The sequence below is a fragment of the Leptodactylus fuscus genome, chromosome 9 (genome assembly GCF_031893055.1).
Source record: "Leptodactylus fuscus isolate aLepFus1 chromosome 9, aLepFus1.hap2, whole genome shotgun sequence".
Classification (NCBI taxonomy): Eukaryota; Metazoa; Chordata; class Amphibia; order Anura; family Leptodactylidae; genus Leptodactylus; species Leptodactylus fuscus.
Window position 1 is genome coordinate 17,286,062 of NC_134273.1, and position 23,276 is coordinate 17,309,337.

Genomic DNA, 23,276 nt, shown 5'->3' on the forward strand with positions numbered 1-23,276 from the left:
GGGCCCTATTCCCATTATATATCCCTATATGTACATTTCATTTTCTATGTGGATAAAAATTCATTTACTCAATCTGAGCAGCAGGGGCGCTGTTTTCTTACCCCCTGCCCTTCATTTGCCCTTGAGATGCACCATAAAACTACAAGGGCCATTAATAAAAAACGCGATCCAAAACACACAGAAATCCCGTCCGACAGGCAGAAAGTCACGTGACACGACGGGGGACACATCCGTACAAATAATTGGAGTTTTCCATGCAGTGTCACCTACTAAACAAGTTCCCGAATTTTTTTTTTTTTGGAGAATCACAACACACAGTTACTTCCTAAGGATCAAGGAAAACGTTGCAGGTTCCCGCGTCCATCTCCCGTTCACGTATCCTTAGGGACAGTTCATATTTGGCTTCAGGTTTGCAGACATTGCAGCCACGTAACAGGCCACGTCTTACGGTGAGCCGCTCTTGAGGTGCTGCGTCTGCAGCGGTTTCACGTGATATTCGTAGATTTTCAGCGCTGGGCCCAGTTTTAGCGAAAGTCCGGTTAATACGTCGTTTCTGGTCATGAGGAGGAGAGATTTACCATCGATTTCCTGAGACGGAGGCAGAAAGAGAGAAAGACGTTCAGAAGACGCGCGAAAATACAATGTAAGAAATGGCGAATTCTTATCATAAACGGTTCTGTATTGTCCTTCACTGGGGTTGAATATTACGGAGACGTCCCTTACAGGTTAACGCGTGGAGTGACGGCGCCATCTAGAGGTTAAATGGTGTTACAGCAAACCAAAATGTAACATCACACCTATTTTCTATATTAGATCCGGCAGCAGAATGTAAATTCCCATCTGCATATACGCTTTATACTTAGGCTGGGTTCACATTAGCCATTGCCGGATCCGTCAAAAAAGACGGATTATGGCATGCATTTTTATTTTAATGGATTCGCAATGAGCGCAGAGGTGAACATAGTGTTAGATACAGTCAAGCCACGTCCGTGTCTCCGATGCATGCGCTGGGATGCCCTTTGGCAATGAACGTTCTCCCACGCGCCTGTGCTGACTGTGTGAGGGCCATTGAGCTGACATCATAGAGGCTGGGCAGGCTCCTTCACAGAAAAGGGGAAGACATAAAGGCGGGGTTACCTTAAATGCTAAGTCTCCACCCCCTGAATTTATACAACTAATTTACATATTGAGGATGACTAGTGCAGGTGAATATAAGAAACTTTGTAATATATCTTATTAAAGAAATCTACTTCCTTCTCCATTTATGAGGTTTAGCTATATTTTACATAGAAGTCTATGGAGAGGGGAAGGGAAAGTTGGCGCACAAGTAACAGCAGCTGTTAAATTCTATACTGTTAATAAGAGAACTCCTTCGTGGTTATATATTTTTACATAACACTGCAGAAGAGGCAATAAACTAATTAACAGACTCCTCCCCCTCCCTCCCCCCTCCATAGACTTCTGTGCAAGCTGAGTACAGAGACAGATTCTATATAAATAAACAGTCTGAATGAAGAGAAGGAGGAGAACAGCAAAATCCACAAGTTTTTCCTGTACTTGTGAACACAACCGTATGGAATACAAAGAAATACCTTATAAGGCTGAAGCCCCACGTTGCAGAAACGCAGCTTTTTTTGTTGCAGATTTTGTTGCGTTTCCGCAACGTGGGGCCTCAGCCTGAAAGATGATTTCTCACGAATATTTGATGGACATTTTCCTTTAGCAATGTTATTGTACCTGATCTTTAAACGCGGTGGCTTGTTCTTCAAATCCGGCCGCTTTGAAGTAATTGACGACGTCATCGATGGCCCAGTGCGCAGGATCTGGTGGTCGCCCATTCTCTATGGAGCTGAAAGATACGAGGTGGGAACATAATGAAATGACTACAGGGAAACGATCACAATAACAAAGTTATACAACCTGAATAATCCAGCACCCCTGGACAGGATAGCAGGGCGCTATTGGGTTTCCATGTCATTAGTCAGCCATGTGCTGCACCTATTAGACACTGCCTATGGCAGGACCTAATAGGCTGCCTGCCAGTGTAACACGGATAGCCATAACACAATATTGTGCAGGGTATAAGGAGCTGCCAAACATCCCTGTCGCCGCTTATCTCCATAAGAATAAATTACACAGCATGAAATCCAACCAGGAACAGCACCTATCTATTAACATTGGTTATTGGATCTTGTGGATTCCGCCCCCACCTCTCCACTTTTCCGTTTTCTATAACCTCGCCTATTGATGTGGAGGACCATGACCTGTACCTGGAGGACTTTACCTTTTAGAGTCCGTGGAGCCGTTCTCTTTGCTCTCCATACTCTCCGTGTCCGGGGGAAGGCTGGCAAGTTCTTTGGTTTCTATAACTGATCGAGAGAATAGATCACAAGATTACTATGATGTGCTGCGATCGAGCCACTGGATCTATGGTCAGGATAGTGACCTTTTCCGGAGGGGAGGGGGCACTGTTCTGGTAATAGGTGGGGGCTCCAGTGTTTTGATCGCCACCAATCCCCACCAGTTGCGCACTCCTTTCGGTGGAATGAAATGCTGGTACGCTGATGTAACAACAATGTGATTTATTTAAGTTAACGCGTTTCGGGGTCCTTTGGTCCTCCACAGGCACCACCCCTTCATCAAATCTTTAGTGTTCGACGTTCAGAAGTGTATATACTGCCTGTGGAGTACCAAAGGACCCCGAAACGCGTTATCTTAAATAAATCACATTGTTGTTACATCAGTGTACCAGCATTTCATTCCATCGAAAGGAGCGCGCAACCGATTCCTCCATTTTGAGGCTATATCCCTCAGAATAAGTTGCATTTATACCGTTCGACCCAAGAGTCGTAAGCCGAAGACGCTGCCCTACAAATTCAGTGACTAATACCCGATTACGTATCATACAGGCGTAAGACAAGGTAACTGTGAAATATACAAGGTCTCACTCACCTAATTAGCGCGGCCACGCTTGGTTCGTTATATTTCTTTTGGATCATAGGAATACAAAGTATATAGCACTACAGTATACAGGAATATATGATTATAGTATATACCGTACATACTCGAGTATAAGCCGACCCGAATATAAGCCGAGGCCCCTAATTTTACCAATAAAAAACTGGGAAGACTTATTGACTCGAGTATAAGCCGAGGGGGGGGGGGGGGGGGATGCAGCAGCTACTGGAAAATTTCAAAAATTAAAATGGTCGGAGTTTTTGGGTGCAGTAGTTGCTGGGGAAGGGGAGGGGGTGTTTTGGTTGTCTGTCTGCCCCTTCCCTGAGCTTGAGGACTGAGTTTTTCTTCCCCCACTTGGAATTCAGTCTGGCTGACTATAGGGTATCTGCAGTGCTCCTATTAACCCCTTCCCGATGGAACAGGAGCACTGCAGATCCCCTATAGTCAGTAGACCGGGCACTGTCAGACACAGGGATAACTAATGTGTATGTATTTCATGGTAATTTTCTACTTTTGTATGTATTCCAGGGAAAGGAGGGATTTACAACTTTTATTTAATTTTTTTATGAATTTTTTTTTAAAGCTGCTCTTTTTTTCACTATTTTATGGGAGATTCTATACATTACTATTGTGCCCCTCCCCCCCAAAAAAAAACAAACAAAAAAACACACACACATATATATATATATATATATATATATATATATATATATATATATTTATTTTTTTTTTGCTGACTCGAGTATAAGCTGAGGGGGGCTTTTTCAGCAGGAAAAACTGTGCTGAAAAACTCGGCTTATACTCGAGTATATATGGTAAGAATATCAAATATGTAATATAATATTAAGGCTCTATTCAGATCACGTGTTTTACTGATGATTGCTTACGTAGATATCAGATCTGTTTCTGTGGGGATTTTTGGACATGATATTCTAGATTTTTGTGCTCTTAAAAGAATTTAAAAAAAATGTCTGTCCGTTTTTGCCATTTTTAATGACACAAATATGTAGTATATTATACTTTTGTGTCCGTCTAAAAAATAAAATTAAATAAAAAATGGACAGCAAAGGATTTTTTTTTTTTTTTAACAATGAAGTCTATGTAAACGGATGCAAAAAGCATGATGTGAATAGAGCCCAACAAAAGAAAATTGAACAAAATAAAAAGGGGGAAGGCTCCGTAACTTATAGGGGCCCAAGCCGTGGGTGCCAAGCTCTCACATTGAAGACAGTAGGACAGACCCGAGATATTAGGACAGATCCAAAGAGCCCACACCTTATCAAAGTGCGTCCAAGTATCAGATATGGTAGCAATAATCTTATCAAGAAGCATATCTGAGTCAATGCATTTCATGACTTCCGATTCTGGCAAACAGCAGGACATATTGAGGTACGATATGGGGAGTGTAACGGATACTGGCCGGTGTGAGGCCCAGATGGAAACTTGGGGCCCCTAGTGGAATTGTATGACCTAGGAGTCTGTGAACTAACCTGTGACTGGACAGCCAGAAGTGGTGGACAATGGGACAAGTCCGCCATATATGAAGGATATCCCCTCTAGTTTCACAGCCTCTATACACATAGGGTTAATCGCGGGGTATATAAGGTGCAATTTAGCTGGTACTGTATAGGTCCTGTGTAAGACATTCAGGGATGAATCCATAAGGGTAAGGCTAGGTTCACATTGGAGTTGCCAAAAATTGGCAGAGAGAAAAGTCCTTGTCCTCTGTGCAGGGCCCATCCACTAAAACAGCGGTTACCTGCGGACTCCATAGACCCCATAGACTATAACTGAAACTGGCAGCGAGAAAGGTCATCCGTGCAGGACTGTTCTCTCCACCGACTTTCAGGATTTCTGCAGTGGAGTTTTGTGCAAAGTATAAAAAAAAGTTTAAATTTTTTGCACAAAAAATAAAAATAGGTCACATTCAGCATAACAACTATCACCGATGTGCAACATGTTCAGTGTAAGACTAGGGACTAATCCTCCATATGGGACAGTGACGGACAATGTGTGTGCTGCACTGTGGAATATGTGGGCGCTATACAAGAAAGAAAAATAATAATAATAATCCAGGACACTCATGGCTGCAGGTGATATTTTCCAGTGCTATCAAAAATAGAACAGTTTTTTTTTTTTTTTCTTCTTCTCCACATCTGAACAGGGTTATAAGAACCTCGTTCACACACAAGGGTACCCTGACATAGATTTGATGCAGATTTTGTGTTGAAATCCACAAGTGTGAACAGACCCGGCAAAGACTACTGCTTACTGAAGACAAAAATGAAGGTTCCTGAGGTCGGACCTCAAGCAAATCAACAATGAGAGGATCACAATATGTCTGTGATAGGAAAACAGTCAGTAAGAAAGTGGAATGAATGGATAGAGAGATAGATAGATAGATAGATAGGAGATAGATAGATAGGAGATAGATAGATAGATAGATAGATAGATAGATAGATAGATAGATAGATATTGCAAATCAGACCTCAAGCAAATCGACAATGAGAGGATCACAATATGTCAGTAAGAAAGTGGAATGAATAGAGAGATAGATAGATAGATAGATAGATAGATAGATAGATAGGAGATAGAAAACACATAGTATTTGGAGCAGCACCATGTAAAAATTCTAACGTGGGTGTAAATCCATAGAGTCTGCCAGTTTATCCCTTCAGTAACAATCAAAAAGAGGCAGCACTCCAAAATAGTGAAGAAGACCTGATGTGAAGTTATTGTGCTTGGAATAAATTAATATCGGGTCTTCTTCACTATTTTGGAGTGCTGCCTCTTTTTGATAGTAGAGATTTGATAAGGGATACATCAGACAGACAATAAATTATTGTTGGATAGACAGATACAAGATAATACATAGGAAGATAGATACATAGATAAGAGATACATAAGACAGACATATAATAGATGATTGATACATAACAGATACATATATACTAGACTGATAGATGATAGATAGATAGATAGATAGATAGATAGATAGATAGATAGATAGATAGAAATGCCATCAGTAATAGTCAGCACCCAATTTGCACCCTGCTCGGGGCCAGTCAGCAGAACCTCCAGTATATGAGCAGCACATAGCACACAAGTGTCACAGCATAAAGTGCACAGCACACGTAGCAGCACGGTCACTGTACACAGCAGTATATATAGCAGTAGTCAGTATACAAAGAAGTAGTCAGTATATACAGCAGTACACACAGCAGTAGAAACTATACACAGCAGTATATATAGCAGTAGTCAGTATACACAGCAGTATATATAGCAGTAGTCAGGATACATAGCAGTATATATAGCAGTAGTCAGGATACATAGCAGTATATATAGCAGTAGTCAGGATACATAGCAGTATATATAGCAGTAGTCAGGATACATAGCAGTATATATAGCAGTAGTCAGGATACATAGCAGTATATATAGCAGTAGTCAGGATACACAGCAGTATACATAGCAGTAGTCAGTATACACAGCAGTATATATAGCAGTAGTCAGTATACACAGCAGTATATATAGCAGTAGTCAGTATACACAGCAGTATATATAGCAGTAGTCAGGATACATAGCAGTATATATAGCAGTAGTCAGTATACACAGCAGTAGTCAGTATACACAGCAGTATATATAGCAGTAGTCAGTATACACAACAGTATATATAGCAGTAGTCAGTATACACAGCAGTATATATAGCAGTAGTCAGGATACATAGCAGTATATATAGCAGTAGTCAGTATACACAGCAGTAGTCAGTATACACAGCAGTATATATAGCAGTAGTCAGTATACACAACAGTATATATAGCAGTAGTCAGTATACAGAGCAGTCATGAGAGGACAGTGCCCCCCAATACAGGCACTCACCCCTCTTCATAGCTGCATGTCAGCCTCGGCTTCCTCCCTCACATGCACAGTCCAAATAGAAGCAGCTCTCCGACCAATCAGAAGCGGCCGCAGCCGGAGAGCATGCTGGGAGCTGTAGTTTTCTCCATGGAGGGGGATTCTGGTGGATTTAGAGGAATGTTGTGTATTTCCAGCTCAGAGCTTCACCTGAGACCCCTCACACAGCGGTGCAGAGTCCAGTATACAGCCCCGGTGATAGCCAGCAGCCCCGGACACATTGTAACCACTGTCTGCTCTCATTATATAATACAGGGCAGGGGTCTGTACCTGGGGGCTCCAGCTGGCGCTACATTACTATGTGCACAGGCAACAGTTGTGAAACTACAACAACTAGCAAGGTCTGGCGGGGTCAGGGGATGCTGGGAGATGTAGTGATAGCAGCTGTACAGATTACAAGGTCACTACACTGTCAGAGCATGCTGGGAGTTGTAGTTTCACTGCAGGTTACAGATCACTGTACTCACTATAGTAGTGTGCCATAGGTTACTGATATCAGGGGCATAACAAGTAACTATGGGCCCCACTATACCAGGAACAGGAGGGATAATACACACAGTGATGTCACAGTACAGGGATAATACACACAGTGATGTCACAGTACAGGATAATACACACAGTGATGTCACAGTACAGGATAATACACACAGTGATGTCACAGTACAGAGATAATACACACAGTGATGTCACAGTACAGAGATAATACACACAGTGATGTCACAGTACAGGGATAATACACACAGTGATGTCACAGTACAGGATAATACACACAGTGATGTCACAGTACAGGGATAATACACACAGTGATGTCACAGTACAGAGATAATACACACAGTGATGTCACAGTACAGGGATAATACACACAGTGATGTCACAGTACAGAGATAATACACACAGTGATGTCACAGTACAGGGATAATACACACAGTGATGTCACAGTACAGGGATAATACACACAGTGATGTCACAGTACAGAGATAATACACAGTGATGTCACAGTACAGGGATAATACACACAGTGATGTCACAGTACAGGGATAATACACACAGTGATGTCACAGTACAGAGATAATACACACAGTGATGTCACAGTACAGGATAATACACACAGTGATGTAACAGTACAGAGATAATACACACAGTGATGTCACAGTACAGGGATAATACACACAGTGATGTCACAGTACATGGATAATACACACAGTGATGTCACAGTACAGGGATAATACACACAGTGATGTCACATTACAGAGATAATACACACAGTGATGTCACAGTACAGGGATAATACACACAGTGATGTCACAGTACAGGATAATACACATAGTGATGTCACAGTACAGGGATAATACACACAGTGATGTCACAGTACAGGATAATACACACAGTGATGTCACAGTACAGAGATAATACACACAGTGATGTCACAGTACAGGATAATACACACAGTGATGTCACAGTACAGAGATAATACACACAGTGATGTCACAGTACAGAGATAATACACACAGTGATGTCACAGTACAGAGATAATACACACAGTGATGTCACAGTACAGAGATAATACACACAGTGATGTCACAGTACAGAGATAATACACACAGTGATGTCACAGTACAGGGATAATACACACAGTGATGTCACAGTACAGGATAATACACACAGTGATGTCACAGTACAGGGATAATACACACAGTGATGTCACAGTACAGAGATAATAAACACAGTGATGTCACAGTACAGAGATAATACACACAGTGATGTCACAGTACAGAGATAATACACACAGTGATGTCACAGTACAGGGATAATACACACAGTGATGTCACAGTACAGGGATAATACACACAGTGATGTCACAGTACAGAGATAATACACACAGTGATGTCACAGTACAGGGATAATACACACAGTGATGTCACAGTACAGGATAATACACACAGTGATGTCACAGTACAGGATAATACACACAGTGATGTCACAGTACAGAGATAATACACACAGTGATGTCACAGTACAAGGATAATACACACAGTGATGTCACAGTACAGGGATAATACACACAGTGATGTCACAGTACAGGATAATACACACAGCGATGTCACAGTACAGAGATAATACACACAGTGATGTCACAGTACAGGGATAATACACACAGTGATGTCACAGTACAGGATAATACACATAGTGATGTCACAGTACAGGATAATACACACAGTGATGTCAAAGTACAGAGATAATACACACAGTGATGTCACAGTACAAGGATAATACACACAGTGATGTCACAGCACAGGGATAATACACACAGTGATGTCACAGTACAGAGATAATACACACAGTGATGTCACAGTACAGAGATAATACACACAGTGATGTCACAGTACAGTGATAATACACACAGTGATGTCACAGTACAGAGATAATACACACAGTGACATCACAGGATATAAGTAATAATAATGAACACATATCCAGGAGTTATGATGTTGCAGTAAAGTAATGCAGGGGCAGTCAGTTTTCCATATTTCCAGTGGCGGATCCAGGGTTTGCGGGGCCCTGGGCAATTGACTTTGGCGGGGCCCTACTTACTGGGGGTCTCACACTTCTAACCTGTACTTCCCAACTGTTGAAGACCAGAAAGAGGGAATAAAACGTGCGGCGCGCCGCAGCAAATTAGGCCCCGCCCACTTTTATGTTGACTCCGCCCATTCTCATTCATTTTTCATGTGATTCCACACAGTATAATCCTCCTACAGTCACCCGTAAATTATATATCCCCCCTACATCTCTCCCCCATTTTCACATACACCCTTCATCTGCCCCCAGATTCATGTCCCCCCTCTATCTCTGTCCCCAGTTTCATGCCATTCTCCCCCTTTATCTGCCCACAGTTTCATGTCCCCCCCATCTCTGCCCCAGTGTCATGCCGTTCTCCCCCCCTTCATCTGCCCCAGTGTCATGCCGTTCTCCCCCCCTTCATTTTGCCCCAGTGTCATGCCGTTCTCTCCCCCTTCATTTGCCCCAGTGTCATGCCATTCTCCCCCCCTTCATCTGCCCCAGTATCATGCCATTCTCCCCCCTTCATCTGCCTGAGTGTCATACCGTTCTCCCCCCTTCATCTGCCCCAGTGTCATGTCATTCTCCCCTCCTTCATCTGCCTCAGTGTCATGCCATCCCCCCCTTCATCTGCCCCAGTATCATGCCGTTCTCCCCCCCTTCATCTGCCTCAGTGTCATACCGTTCTCCCCCCCTTCATCTGCCCCAGTGTCATGCCATCCACCCCCTTCATCTGCCCCAGTGTCATGCCATCCACCCCCTTCATCTGCCCCAGTATCATGCCGTTCTCCCCCCCTTCATCTGCCTCAGTGTCATACCGTTCTCCCCCCCTTCATCTGCCCCAGTGTCATGCCATCCCCCCCCTCATCTGCCCCAGTATCATGCCATTCTCCCCCCTTCATCTGCCTCAGTGTCATGCCGTTCTCCCCCCCTTCATTTGCCCCAGTGTCATGCTGTTCTCCCCCCCCTTCATTTGCCCCAGTGTCATACCGTTCTCCCCCTCTTCATTTGCCCCAGTGTCATGCCGTTCTCCCCCCCTTCATCTGCCCCAGTGTCATGTTGTTCTTCCCCCTCCATCTGCCCCAGTGTCATGCTGTTCTCCCCCCTCTATCTGCCCCAGCGTCATACTGTTCTCTCCCCCTTCATCTGCCCTTGTGTCATGCTGTTCTGTCCCCCTCCATCTGCCCCAGTGTCATGCTGTTCTCTCCCCCTTCATTTGCCCTAGTGTCACACCGTTCTCCCTCCGTTCATCTGCCCCAGAGTCATACTGTTCTCTCCTCCTCCATCTGCCCCAGTGTAATGCTGTTCTCACACACGCTCACCTTTCCTCGTTCCCCCGCAGCTCTCTCCTCTCTCTCCCTCTAACATATATTGTAGCCGCGATATGATGATGTCATCACATCGCGGCTACAAATGCCGGAGCTCAGCGTTAAAGCAGGAGCTGAGCTGTGACAGCTCCCGCTTTAAATGCCTATGTTTTCAGCTCATCGGCGTCCTACGGACACCGATGAGTTGAAATCGGGGCATGCCGACCGGGACCATTTTGTTAGGTCCAGGCCGCGCCGCGGGGCCCCGGGCGGTTGCCCGGCTCGCCCGGCCCTGGATCCGCCCCTGCATATTTCCCAACCTTATCCATAGTTATCATTAATTACAATTAATTGTAACTGATGTAATTCTCAGTATCTTCCCTTATTTTGTATGTATGGACGCTGCACATTACCACATCTCTTGGCCTGTATGCTGAGTGTAATTCTCAGTATCTTATATTATTCTGTATATATGGCCAGTGCACAGTACCTCTTGGCTTGTATGCTGAGTGTAATTAGACATGGCCGGAGGACCAGTGAGAAGGTCGCCAAGCAGTGGAGGGGTGAACTGGATGCTGAAGGACCAGTGAGGGGGCGGAGCTAAGTGGTGGAGATGTGAGTGAAGGACCAGTGACGGTGTGGGGCTAAGTGGTGGAGATGTGAGTGAAGGACCAGTGAGGGGGTGGGGCTAAGTGGTGGAGATGTGAGTGAAGGACCAGTGAGGGGTTGGGGCTAAGTGGTGGAGATGTGAGTGAAGGACCAGTGACGGGGTGGGGCTAAGTGGTGGAGATGTGTGTGAAGGACCAGTGAGGGGGTGGGGCTAAGTGGTGGAGTTTTGAGTGAAGGACCAGTGAGGGGGTGGGGCTAAGTGGTGGAGATGTGAGTGAAGGACCAGTGAGAGGTTGGGGCTAAGTGGTGGAGATGTGAGTGAAGGACCAGTGACAGGGTGGGGCTAAGTGGTGGAGATGTGTGTGAAGGACCAGTGAGGGGGTGGGGCTAGGTGGTGGAGATGTGAGTGAAGGACCAGTGAGGGGTTGGGGCTAAGTGGTGGAGATGTGAGTGAAGGACCAGTGACGGGGTGGGGCTAAGTGGTGGAGATGTGAGTGAAGGACCAGTGAAGAGGCGGAGCTTGTGTGTGCTATGTATGGAGGAGGAGAGAAAACTGATCCTGAATTCAGTGTTTTGTTCTTCTTAGGTTGAGCGCCAAGGCAATGCTGAGAGTTGTAGTTCTCTCCTTGTACGGTTTCGCTCCTTTCATGCTCCCCTTGCAATGTCCTCTGACATCCCATAATAAGCAGTAATTTATAATACAAAACTATACATGGAATTTAGAAAACCTCCTTGTGTAGAAAAAAAATATTCTGTCCCATTCTATCATGGAGTTTACTCTTCGCGAAACAGCGGGAAATCCAAGCCAAAGTTTGTATGCAACAGATGTCCGCACAGATTGGCCTCGGAGAAGTCTGCAGTGTGTGAATCCTGCCTAACATTACACATGTCATGGAGGATGGGATCTGCCAGCACGTTATATGGAGAATGTGTATGACAAGTGTAACCTGTCCTCTTATCAGGGATCGGATCGGCCCTATAATCTAAATGTCCTATTATATCCGATGTCTTACATGAGCACCGAGTATACAGAGCAACAGTGACTGTACATGACGGCTTGTTGCCTAGATACCGACAGGGATGTTAGAATTCGGAACAGGCTGGATTCCTGGAGATCAGCTGTCGGGTATACTGTATATACTGACAAGTACCTGCACCCCTTCATCTGTAGTCACAAAGATCTGAGAATTTTCTGTGCGATGTAAAAAAGATGAGCGTTAGTATATTTGTAGTGTAACATTCTAAGGCTGTGTTCACACTGGCAACATTATGTCCGTTATTCTGATAGGATCAGACCAGCAGACTGAAAAGTTTCCAGTGCGGATTCCGGTTACATCTGTCATCATTGATTCTAATGTTAGAAACAAAAAAAAAAAAAGATGGGGTGAATGGAAGGTGATTTGTCTGCATTGTTCATTCCATTAACTTTTTCAGTCTGCTGTTCTGATCCTATGACAGATCAGAACAACGGACAAAACCAATGCTAGTGTGAACAGGACAGTAGGTACTGGAGGAGGTTTGCTTCAGTTTTCTTTAGTTTTGTAAGGATACTCGAGTGTGTACGGAGTGTCAGCACAGACTGCGCTTGTGTTTGCCGTCTCCACCCTAGTCACATGTAGCACAACGCTGCTGGCACCCCACCAAACCCTCACACCCCTAACAGAACATCACTCCTACTCTCTCCACATCAAGCAGGTGGTGAGCGGAAATTGTGAGATCTGGTAATATCTGTAATAACCTGGGCCGCATCTTAGGCCTTGTACTAGATAGAAGTGTCATCCTTAAAGGGGTTGTCTGCTATAAAACACCCTTTTCAATGGCCTTTTAATACTGCCATGGACATGCGCAGGCCAGTTTTATCTATTGAGAACTTTGTTATATGGGGCCAGGGAGGAGGACACTAGGTCACCTGACTCTGCACCTAAATGTCATCCCAGCCCAGTGGCCTAACTAGGAATGGTGGGGCCCCGTGGCGCCCTCCAAGAGGGGTACATGGGCGTGCAGACTGTTTGTGAATAAGAGGGTGACGTGGGGTGCAGGGTGTGTATAAGCAAGAGGGGAAATGGGGGTGCAAGCTGTGTGCGAGCGATAGGGTGATTTGGAGGAGGGAACCCCCCATTCCACCACACTCTTGCTCACCCACAGCCTGCACCCCCATTCCCCCTTCTCACACACAGACTGAGCCCCCAGGTCACCCTCTTTGCTCACACACAGCCTGCACGCCCATGTACCCCTCTTGCACACACACACAGCCTGCACCCCCATGTGCCCCTCTTGCACACACACAGCCTGCACGCCCATGTGCCCCTCTTGCACACACACAGCCTGCACGCCCATGTGCCCCTCTTGCTCACACACAGCCTGCACCACCCATTCCCTCCTCTTGCTCACATAGGGCAGAATGGGGGGTGCAGACTTTGAGTAGGAGGGGTACATAGGTGTGCAGGCTGTATGCGAGAAAGGAAGGAATGAGGGTGCAGACTTTCTCACACACAGCCTGCACACCCATGTACCCCTCTTCCTCACAGCCTATAACCCATTCCCCCCCATTGTACACTGACCTGTACAATCTGAGTAGCTCCGCCCACAAAAGACACAGTCTATGTTAGTAGATTAAAGGACCTTTGATGACATCATGTCTCAGGTCCTTCAATCTACTAGTATAGATGCCGGCACAGGGCCTGGGGACTGCGGCCAGGAGATAGAAGTTTCTCCTGCCCGCTGTCACTATGCAAGTGCTGGGAGTCAGCAGGAGTCCGGACAGCAGGCGGCCCCTGCTTGGGTGCAGTAGTAAAGGCAGCAATTGCTAGCTTTACTAGAAGCTCCTCTCCATCTTCAGGCAGCCCCCGGCGCTGCAGTAAATAGGGCCCGTTACATGCTGGAGTTACACCAGCAGGTAACGGACTATTTATATATATATATATAAAAAAAAAAAAAAAATCTGCAGCGGTAGCAGCTGTCACCGGGCCCCTTAGTATCCCGGGCCCTGTCCCAGCCACCCATTGTCTCTACAGTATAAAACTAAACTGGGCAGTTTCTTAATTAATCTACCCCATATATTATACCGACACATGGTTTCGTTGAGAACTTTATGAGTATGTGCTTGAAGTGCTGAGGGCCCACCAAAGGATTCACCTTCTGGGCTAGTTGTCGCTTGTCCTATGTTATCTGGTACCCAGATTTTATCGGCAGACCCTTCAAGTTCTACCTGTACGTTGCGAGGTGTGGCCTCCATGGCTCAGACATATTTCCAAGGATATCCGACAGATGTTTGTCTTCAATCAAGGTGATGGCTTGACCTATAAGGTTCTTCACAGTATTCCAGAGCGATTCTTGCAGCTTGGTGGGGTATATGTTCTGCTGGCCACTGCCATGAAGGGTTGTACTAGGTTTCTACAAGGTTTAGGTTGGTGATCAAGTTACAGCAACATCCACAAGAAATCCCAGAGCCGGTGTTCCCCAGCAGGCGCTGACCAGAGCTGATATCACGTCACCTCCATATTATATCCTAGTGCTCTCTAAAGAAATATGTGCGTGATCATCAGACCAAACCTCGTCCATCCATCGCTCCTGTAGCACAATGGTCAGCACAGACACTCCTGGCTGGCTTACAACCCTAGACGGGTGTGATGCCCTGTGTATACAGACTCCTTTCTATCATCACCAGCGGTAACTTTTGCAGCAGTTTGCACCATAGTAACTCTCCCGAGAGCAGACGGCTTTGTCTTCACTTCATAAGTGCAAGAATGACCTGTTCCCAATGCACCGGTTGTCCTTCCCTGGACCACTTGTAAAAGGTACTGACCGGTACTTATTGGGAACACCCCACAAGACCTGCCCTTTAGGCAATGCTCTGAGACCCTATTTTATCAAGGAAAGCTCATTTGCTGCCATATTTTTTCCCATATTGTTAGGCACAAGCGGGATACAACATGGGCACCTTATTACAAATCCATAAAACAATATGGCGGCCATGTATCTCTCCTGTCAGGATCCAAGACTTTGTTTAGAAAAACATAGCTGCTATCTTGAACTAACAGCAACTCCATCAGTCCATACTGGGTATTGAGGTGTGTACCTAAGGGCTCGTTCACACGGGGCAAGAGGTGGCAGATTTTGGCACCAAATCCACGTCATAAGGAGAAGGCAGAGTAACCCAGGGGCCAAGTGCTCCGATCACATGACCCGATCTAAAACCCTCCCGCTAAAAGTTAAGACCCCCACCCCCCTTTTACTAGTACCAAACAGCAATACCACACACCACCTCGATGTACAGATGTGGTGCTGTTTTTGGAAGAAGGCAGCCATGTTTTTCCAATCCTATCCAACCTCCTATAATTTTTGTGTAACCTTTGGTAGGGAACGTTCCAAATCACAAATACATAAGAGATGGAGGGACCGGATATTTGTAGAAAAATTCCAGCGCCCGCTTCCATCCCCCGTACCTTACATAATGGTCACCAGTAGCGTCTGCAGCGTACACTAAGCTGGGCCCTTCCATAGGACAGACAAGCAGATCTCTAGTATCCGATGGTAAACCAGATCCTGCGATATTGACCAATGAAATCGTGTGATCTCCAGCATTTATTAAAATCTTTTTTAAGTTCATAAACGACAACAAAGTTACTGTATAATTGATCGCATACAACCAGCATACAACAGCATGTCCTCAGTCTAAATGAAATACAAAAGATTTTAACATTTTTTTTTTCATACAAAGAATTTGTTTAAATTTATTGTGACGTATATATATATTTTGTTACATAAAATTTGCTACAGCAAAGTATCTTAAACTTTTTTTTTTTTTTTCCTTGCACATAATGTAAGTAAGAGTGGACAAAGACTGCGACGCTCCTCGGCCGTCTCGTTACAACTGTGTGCAAAAAACGCTCGCCAACCTAAAGACATACATACACAGTGTCGACGCGTACATCTCTGAGTTGGTAATAAAAGGTCGTCTTAAAGTGTATCTGATCTCTAGGTGATGCGGAGGCAAAGACAACTGGGAGCAACCGGCGATACTGGTCCAAGGCAAATTCACCTGCGGCATAGATTTCCGTGAATGGGGTTCTCTCTGCAGCGAGATCCCATTCAGAGGAATGGGATAGTCGCAGAAATTTTTGCAACCGATTCATGTGAATGGGGACAGTGGCAGAAATTTTTCAAATCTGCGGCACGTGAAATCACCCCATAGCCCGCCATCTTCTAAAATAAGTAATGACCGAATTGCCTGCCTCGTACATCTATAGGTAAGAGCTACACTTTAAACATGGCGGCCTGCAACCTGTTGCGTAACTACAAGTCTCGGTGGAACCCTTGGGGGGGGGGGGGGGGGGAGGCCGGGACTTGTAGTTTAACAGCAGGAGACTGACAAGCTGAAGGGCGCCAATTTAAAGGGGTTGTCCGGGATCTTTATTTAAAAAAAAAAAAAAAAAGACTGAATAAAAAAAATTGTAAAATGTCAAAAAAAAAAAAAAAAAAAAAAAAAAAATTGTAAAAAGGTCAAAATTACAAAAAAAAAAAAAGGATTGAATAAATAAAATTGTAAAATGTCAAAAAAAAAAAAATTGTAAAAAGGTCAAAATTACAAAAAAAACAAAACAAAAAAAGATTGAATAAAAAAAAAATTGTAAAATGTCAAAATTAAAAAAAAAATTAATTTCATGGATTTAATTTCCCTGCCGCTCCGTTCACTGGCCCACAGTGACGACGTGCCTTATAGGCACAAGAAACCGCTGCGGCGTCATATCACTTCAACCCAGCGAGCAGTGACCACCACAGTATCAGTGCCGGAATAGCAGGCCAAAGAATCTGTGAATATTTTTTTTTTATTACATTTTTTTTTTTTTTAATATCCCGGACAACCCCCTGAAACATATTAAAAAGGAAGTAACGCCGGTGGATCTAGATCTCCCAGCATCCAAACAAATACAATAGACGGAGATACGTACATCTACCTCCAGAATAAAAACAATTCTTCCTCATTGTGCATGTAGATGGATCAGAAAATGAGACTAGTTTATTTTGAAACGGTGTGCTGTTTTTTTAAGACAGGTCACTGAGATATATATAGATATATATATGTAGACGTGTACAAACAAGAAATTTATATGGACAAGCATAAACCATAAAAAGTGGAGGGAGACATGGGAACACTTTTATTTGATGGAGGGGTGAGGTTAAAAATAAAATAAGAAAAAAAAAATTAATTTACACAGAGGGCGGCATGAGTCCTAAGAAAACGTAACCGGGCTCAAATACTACCTGTACAGCCGCCTATATCAACTTGGCATAAAGCGAAGGGCCTCCTTGTCTAAAAGCAACACCGTCCTTGCTTAGAGACAATGTTAATGTATCTGCCCTTGGGGGTATTTGCTTTACATGAAACGGGTCTAACCAGAATCCGAAAAAAAAAAAAAAAATCTTATATTACGGCAGCTTCTAGCCATTGCCTCTTCTTGGGAACGAAAGTACTGTTGCTGACAGCACTTTACCCTCAATTTACTAATATAGTATACCAAAATAAAATGTGGCAGCAACTCCTAATGGGGGTACATCGACAGTTAACAGTTTTTTTTTATTGTAATTTTTTTTTTCCTCACGGCTAGCGGTGCACGATCAGTTATACTTGGTTTCCCCTTGGACGAGAAAGGTGCAAAAAAAAAAAAAAAAAAATTTAATCCAAAAAACCCAGCTAGTTAAAGAGTTATCGTGTTGTCACATTTTATTGATTACGTTCCGTTTTTTAAAAAAAATACTGACTGGAATTTTAAGAGAGAGAGCAGGCGGAGCGGTATTTGTTAAAACCCAACTCGGACGTTACGTGACGCGGTTAAAGTCAGTATTGAAAACACAAAAGCGGCTGGATATCACCTGGAGACGTGCTAACGCTATTCTGCCTTGTCAGGTAAGAATATTCTGCCAAAATAATATTAAAAAAAAAAAAGTTGTGTACACGGGGAGGCGTCATACAAAAAACCAAGGCACGGGAAGGGTCTAGCTAATCAAAAAAGTTGCACTCCCAATTTAGATCTATCTTGAAATGGTCAATCTCTCGGAAGGTTGTTACCTTTATGAGGATAAATCGGTAGATGGATGGCCCTAGACCCTATTATTAAGGTCTTACGTTCAACCATGTCATGAAAAGTAACCTGAACCTGCGGCAAGGAAAGGCGTGGGGGGAGAAAAAAAAAAAAATTCTCTTTACAGTGGCACAGACTGGAGGCAACGAGTTCTGCATTCTATACATTACTAAGTGCAACATCTCCCATAGCAGTCACACACATAACACATTTCCAAAATAAAAGGGAGTGTAACTGGGTAAAATACTACTTAAAAACGAGTGAGGTGGTGGAAAAGGGAAAAACAGACAGACGCAGAACAGAAAAAAAAAGAGAAAAAAAAAAGAAGGAGGAACAAAAAAACAAAACAAGATCAGTGGTCTAGTATTCTGCGTTACGGCACGGGCAGCTCTGCCGTGCCGGGGTACAAGGGTTGGTGCAAACTGCACGCATGGAAGATGGCGCTCTAGACTTCAGTCAGCTTTGCGGAATGAAGGAACTAGGTAACTCTTGACATAAGATGGTTTCAGCTCCACCCCATCTGAAAACAGAGTGCAAAGATCCCAATGTGAGCCCTGATGGCATTGTTGTCCTAACACGCGTCATCCTAAAAGTCAGCAAATTCTTTTGCACATTTCTCGGTGAGAGACACGCGGATGTCCTCCTCTTCGTAGTCGTCAAAGTTGCTGGTGTCCCCTGGCCCTCTACACTTTGGTATGAACGGAGCTTCCACCTGCAGGACAGAAGGGAAACCATTAGTATGGAAGCATGAAGGGCCGGGCTGTGCGGGGTCTTGCAGTTACAATGCCCACCCACGACTACAGTAACGGGCATAGAGGGGGCGGATTATGGTGCGTAATCCACGTCATAATCTGCCCCTCACAAAATTGTGGTCTATGTAGGACCTCCCAGGCCACTTTTTTCCGTGAGCATGTTGCCGCTGCCCTTTCTTCAGGCGGATTCCGCAGCTTGCCGAGCCGCAGCAACCTCCGGAGTCGGCCCATTCATTTGAGCCTGTTCTAGAGGGGGCAAGCCGCGACAGTCGGGTTTTGACCAGAGAGTGACACGGCTCCCCCACGTGTCACTCTCGGTGCCAAAATCTGCACTTCTGCTCCCCATGTGATCTAAACCATGAACAGAGGTCTATAATATATTTCCCATTCCTTTGGCTCACTCACAGGAGCACTCAAAAACTTAAATGTCCAAAATAAAAAACCCAAAGCAAAACAAAAATTTATTTTCTAAGTCTTTTTTAGCATTTTTATTTAAAAATCTCTACGCTCCTTCACATACTCAGAGAGCCAGGATCTAATGACTTCCGGCATACTGTACGTTACCTCTGACAACACTCTCTTACAAGTTCACACCTCCTCCTCCTCCAGACGCCTACACATCTTACAGGCCATGCCAGGAAAATTAAAAAAATAATATAACCCGACAACATCAGAAGACAATATGCCCTGACAGAATGCGCTCAAATCTCCTCCAAGTGCATCTAGGATTCAAAATGTGGCAACATTGAACGGTCGTGGTCAGGAGGCGATCACACTTGCGCCCGTGTTCGCCCGCTGGGCCTCCGTCTTATTCCCTGGTGAAACAGTTTCCCAGCGGAGAGGCTGCAGTATGGACACCGGCGGTTTATTGTAAAATCCCATTCAAATGAATGAGTTTTAAAAAATGACCACTGGGAAGCCCCTATGCAGTTTCCCCGGGGAATAGGACAGAGACCCGGTGTGCGGACATGGGCACCCCCTTAAAAATGGTCTCTGTCCGCGCAGTGTATACAGCCCCAATGCAGGTCATGAGTAGCTCCTAGGTTTGCGACAGCTGGCACCTGTGGTGAGGTTTTGCGCTCACATCTGGATCTCTGTTATTTACAACACAAAAGTACCATTAAGTCACCTCTGGTCTGCAACTTTAGTGGAGCAAAATCTGCCCGGCGTATGGGACCAGAAGCAGACAGCGCCCCCCACTGAGTAGTGGCCAAGCTGGTTACTGCAGCTTAGCTCCCATTCACAAGTGTGCCAGTTACGCACAAATTGGTGCACATGACCAGCATCAGTCTCTGAACCTATTTTAGACTGGTCTTGTCCCAAATCTTGTAATTTGCGTCTCCATTTTGGTGTAAAATAGCTTGCCCGTAGTAAGCTAGCCAAAAAGTGGCACTATTTTGTTTAAGATTTACCAAATGGCTCCTCTTCTGCCTGACTGGCCCCGATGGTGCAGCAAATACTTCCAGTAAGGAGGTCTAATAAATTATTTAATAGAAGGGGGGGTGGGGGGGAAGCACCGAGTACTGACACGAGGGGGTTGTGTAGCACGCCATAGGAATGTCTGACTACGCTCACTTAGCCGTCTCTACCATTAGCCTGTCGATGAATTTGCTAGAAGCCGGTGACAGGAGTGGCGAGGCACTTAATGATTAATATTCATGAGGCCTGATTTGAGGTACGGGGGTCCCAGTGGGCTGATGGGCTGCACGCTCATGAATATTAATTCAACCCATATAACAGGCCTCGGCTGTATGTAGGTGAAATCGGCCATGACAGCTGCAGGGAGAATGTGCTGAGGTAACACAGTAACAGCACTGTCTCACTGTGTTTGGTTAGAAACGTCCCCCACCTCGATTTATGACAAAACTTAATATTGCGGTTGACACGGACTGGGGGTGTGTGTAAGATTGTATTTATTTTTAAACGATTCCTCCCCTTTGCAAAGTCAAAAACCGTATCAACAGTCCTTTGCCACGGCCATTTTGATGTCAGCTCCACTTCCTGGATCAGTCCTTTCTTCTCGGCCAATCACTGGCCACAATGGTGACCTCACGCCGCGATTGGCTGAGTGGCAGTACTTGTGTGCCGGGACGGGATCAGGAAGTAGAGATTGATGGCTACCAGTGAGGATGGCAACAGGTAGAAGATTGGTGATGAGTGCTTATTTAGGGGATCCAGGAGGGGTGACAGGTCCGCTTCTAAGGCTGGGGACACCCAGCGGGTCCACGGTATACAGTCCCTGCCAAGTGGATGACCGTTCTGTAATTCTCCAAACACTGCAGAAAAATTCAGCAATGGACTATATAACAGGTGGTAACCTGATCCTTGGTGACACTAAAATAACCTGAAAATGTGTCCAGTCAGGACCCAGGAAAAATGGCCTGGTCATGAAGTGGTTAAAGAGGACGTTTCATGTCCTCCTGCACATGCGGTTTTATATACCGGTAAAAAATAGACAGCGCACTTTCGGCTTTCCCATTATATTGCCCCGGGGCTGGAGAGATCGGTGCCATAGTCTAGCTGGGCTGTGAGGAATGAGACCCCCCCCCTCAGTACTAAATCACAGTTTAGCGTCATGGCTGGGCGGTAAGGAACGCCCCCCTCTGACAGTACAGGGCTATGGACGAGTACTGTTAGGAGGGGCATTCCTCACAGCCCAGCTAGACTGTCGGGAACGCCCTTCTGACAGTGGGGAGAGATCGCTAACGGCATCGATATCTCCAACCCCGAGGCACATAACAGGAAAGCAGACAGTGCACCGAATTCAGCGCACTGTTGGCTTTCTAGCGCTATATAAAACCGCATGTGCCTGAGGACATGAAAAGTCCTCTTTAAGAAACATCCTAGCGAGAAACAGTCATTCTTACTTTATAAGCTGGTTAAATATTCTTCATATGGAAAAACCAGATTAAAAAACAAACAGGAAAACCGGGTCATAGAATGTGAATGTAACATTGGGGGAGATGATAACTAGGGCTGGATGTCGAGAATTCACCCACAGAGAACTGGTGGTGGTGGTGGGGGGGTGATCCAGTAATTATAGCCTATCTATTGTAATTGATCCCTAGTCGGATTATCACATACACAACACTGACAGCTTATAAAAAGACAAACAACCAGTTTCCTTTTATAAACTACTCGCCGCTTATCCATATCCAGGCTCATGTGCTCCTTGTTCAAAGCAAAACGGGTGGGCGAAGAAACAGATGACTGGTTTACAATGGAGCGCCCGAGCCAGCAGATCTGGTATCACAATGTTTGGAGCAGACATGGATGAGAAATCGCACATCACTGAAGTCTCCAAACGCAGTTAAAGACATATTACATGAAGACACCAGAGGGGTCCCCTGCTCAGAACCATCACACTATGTTCAGGGGTAGGACTAAGGCAGTTCTCTGCCACGATATGGTGGGAAGTGACTAGAACAGGGTTTGTTAGATTTTCTTCAAGGCATTGCATTTTTCTGAAGAAAATTGATCATTTCGTCCGGCATGGTTGGCAGAATCCTAATCTCAGACACAAGTAAACAGAACTTGGCGTATAACAATGTAAGATACCTTTCTCTGGTAGATTGCAATCCAATCTGTAGTGGCAAACCACTTGTGGTTCTTAATATCGTTGACCCCGTTCTTCAGATTCCCATATCGTTTGGTCAGATCTACCTGAAGCAAGTTCCTTAGTAAGTCTTTAAGATCTGAACTGAAGTGGGATGGAAACCGTACCTAGGGGAACACATAAAAAAAAAAAAAATCACTAATAGAATAATCTTACAGGAAGAAGAAGAATTCTGAAGGAGGACAAGCAAAATATACAAGACCTCAGCAACTGTACTGAGCTACCCTAGGGATGGGTCATCAAATAAAGATCAGCTGGGGTCCGACATAGGGAGCAGTGCAGATCAGCTGTTACAAACACCGCTCATAGTTTACAGGTCATATGTCGTAACATTACGTTCATTGGCCTGTTCACAGCTCAGCCCCATTCAAGTGAATGGGGCTGAGCTACTATACCAAGCAATGTACAGGTGGTTGTCTCTCACCTGAACGCTGCGGTCTCCTTAAACAGCTGATCATATCTCAGACCTCCACCAATCTCC

The 23,276-nt window shown here is 44.8% G+C and overlaps 2 protein-coding genes across 4 annotated transcripts in view; both read right to left on the minus strand.

Annotated features, from left to right (window-relative positions):
- SAMD13 (sterile alpha motif domain containing 13) lies at positions 1–6,915 on the minus strand. The gene is made up of 4 exons (XM_075287636.1): positions 6,835–6,915; positions 2,285–2,369; positions 1,738–1,849; positions 1–588 (listed from the first exon to the last, which is right to left on the minus strand). The coding sequence occupies exons 1-4, from the start codon at positions 6,842–6,844 to the stop codon at positions 445–447; spliced, it is 351 nt and encodes a 116-aa protein (XP_075143737.1). The 5' UTR covers positions 6,845–6,915; the 3' UTR covers positions 1–444.
- Positions 6,916–17,093: 10,178 nt separating this feature from the next.
- The window catches only part of PRKACB (protein kinase cAMP-activated catalytic subunit beta), a 42,842-nt gene continuing 36,659 nt past the window's right edge, over positions 17,094–23,276 (minus strand). For all 3 annotated transcript variants that reach the window (XM_075287059.1, XM_075287061.1, XM_075287060.1), the window contains exons 9-10: positions 22,738–22,902; positions 17,094–19,139 (exon numbers count right to left, since the gene is read on the minus strand). In XM_075287059.1, coding sequence (XP_075143160.1) covers positions 19,014–19,139; positions 22,738–22,902 — 291 coding nt within the window. In that variant the 3' untranslated portion in view covers positions 17,094–19,013. The remainder of the gene's footprint in view (positions 19,140–22,737; positions 22,903–23,276) is intronic.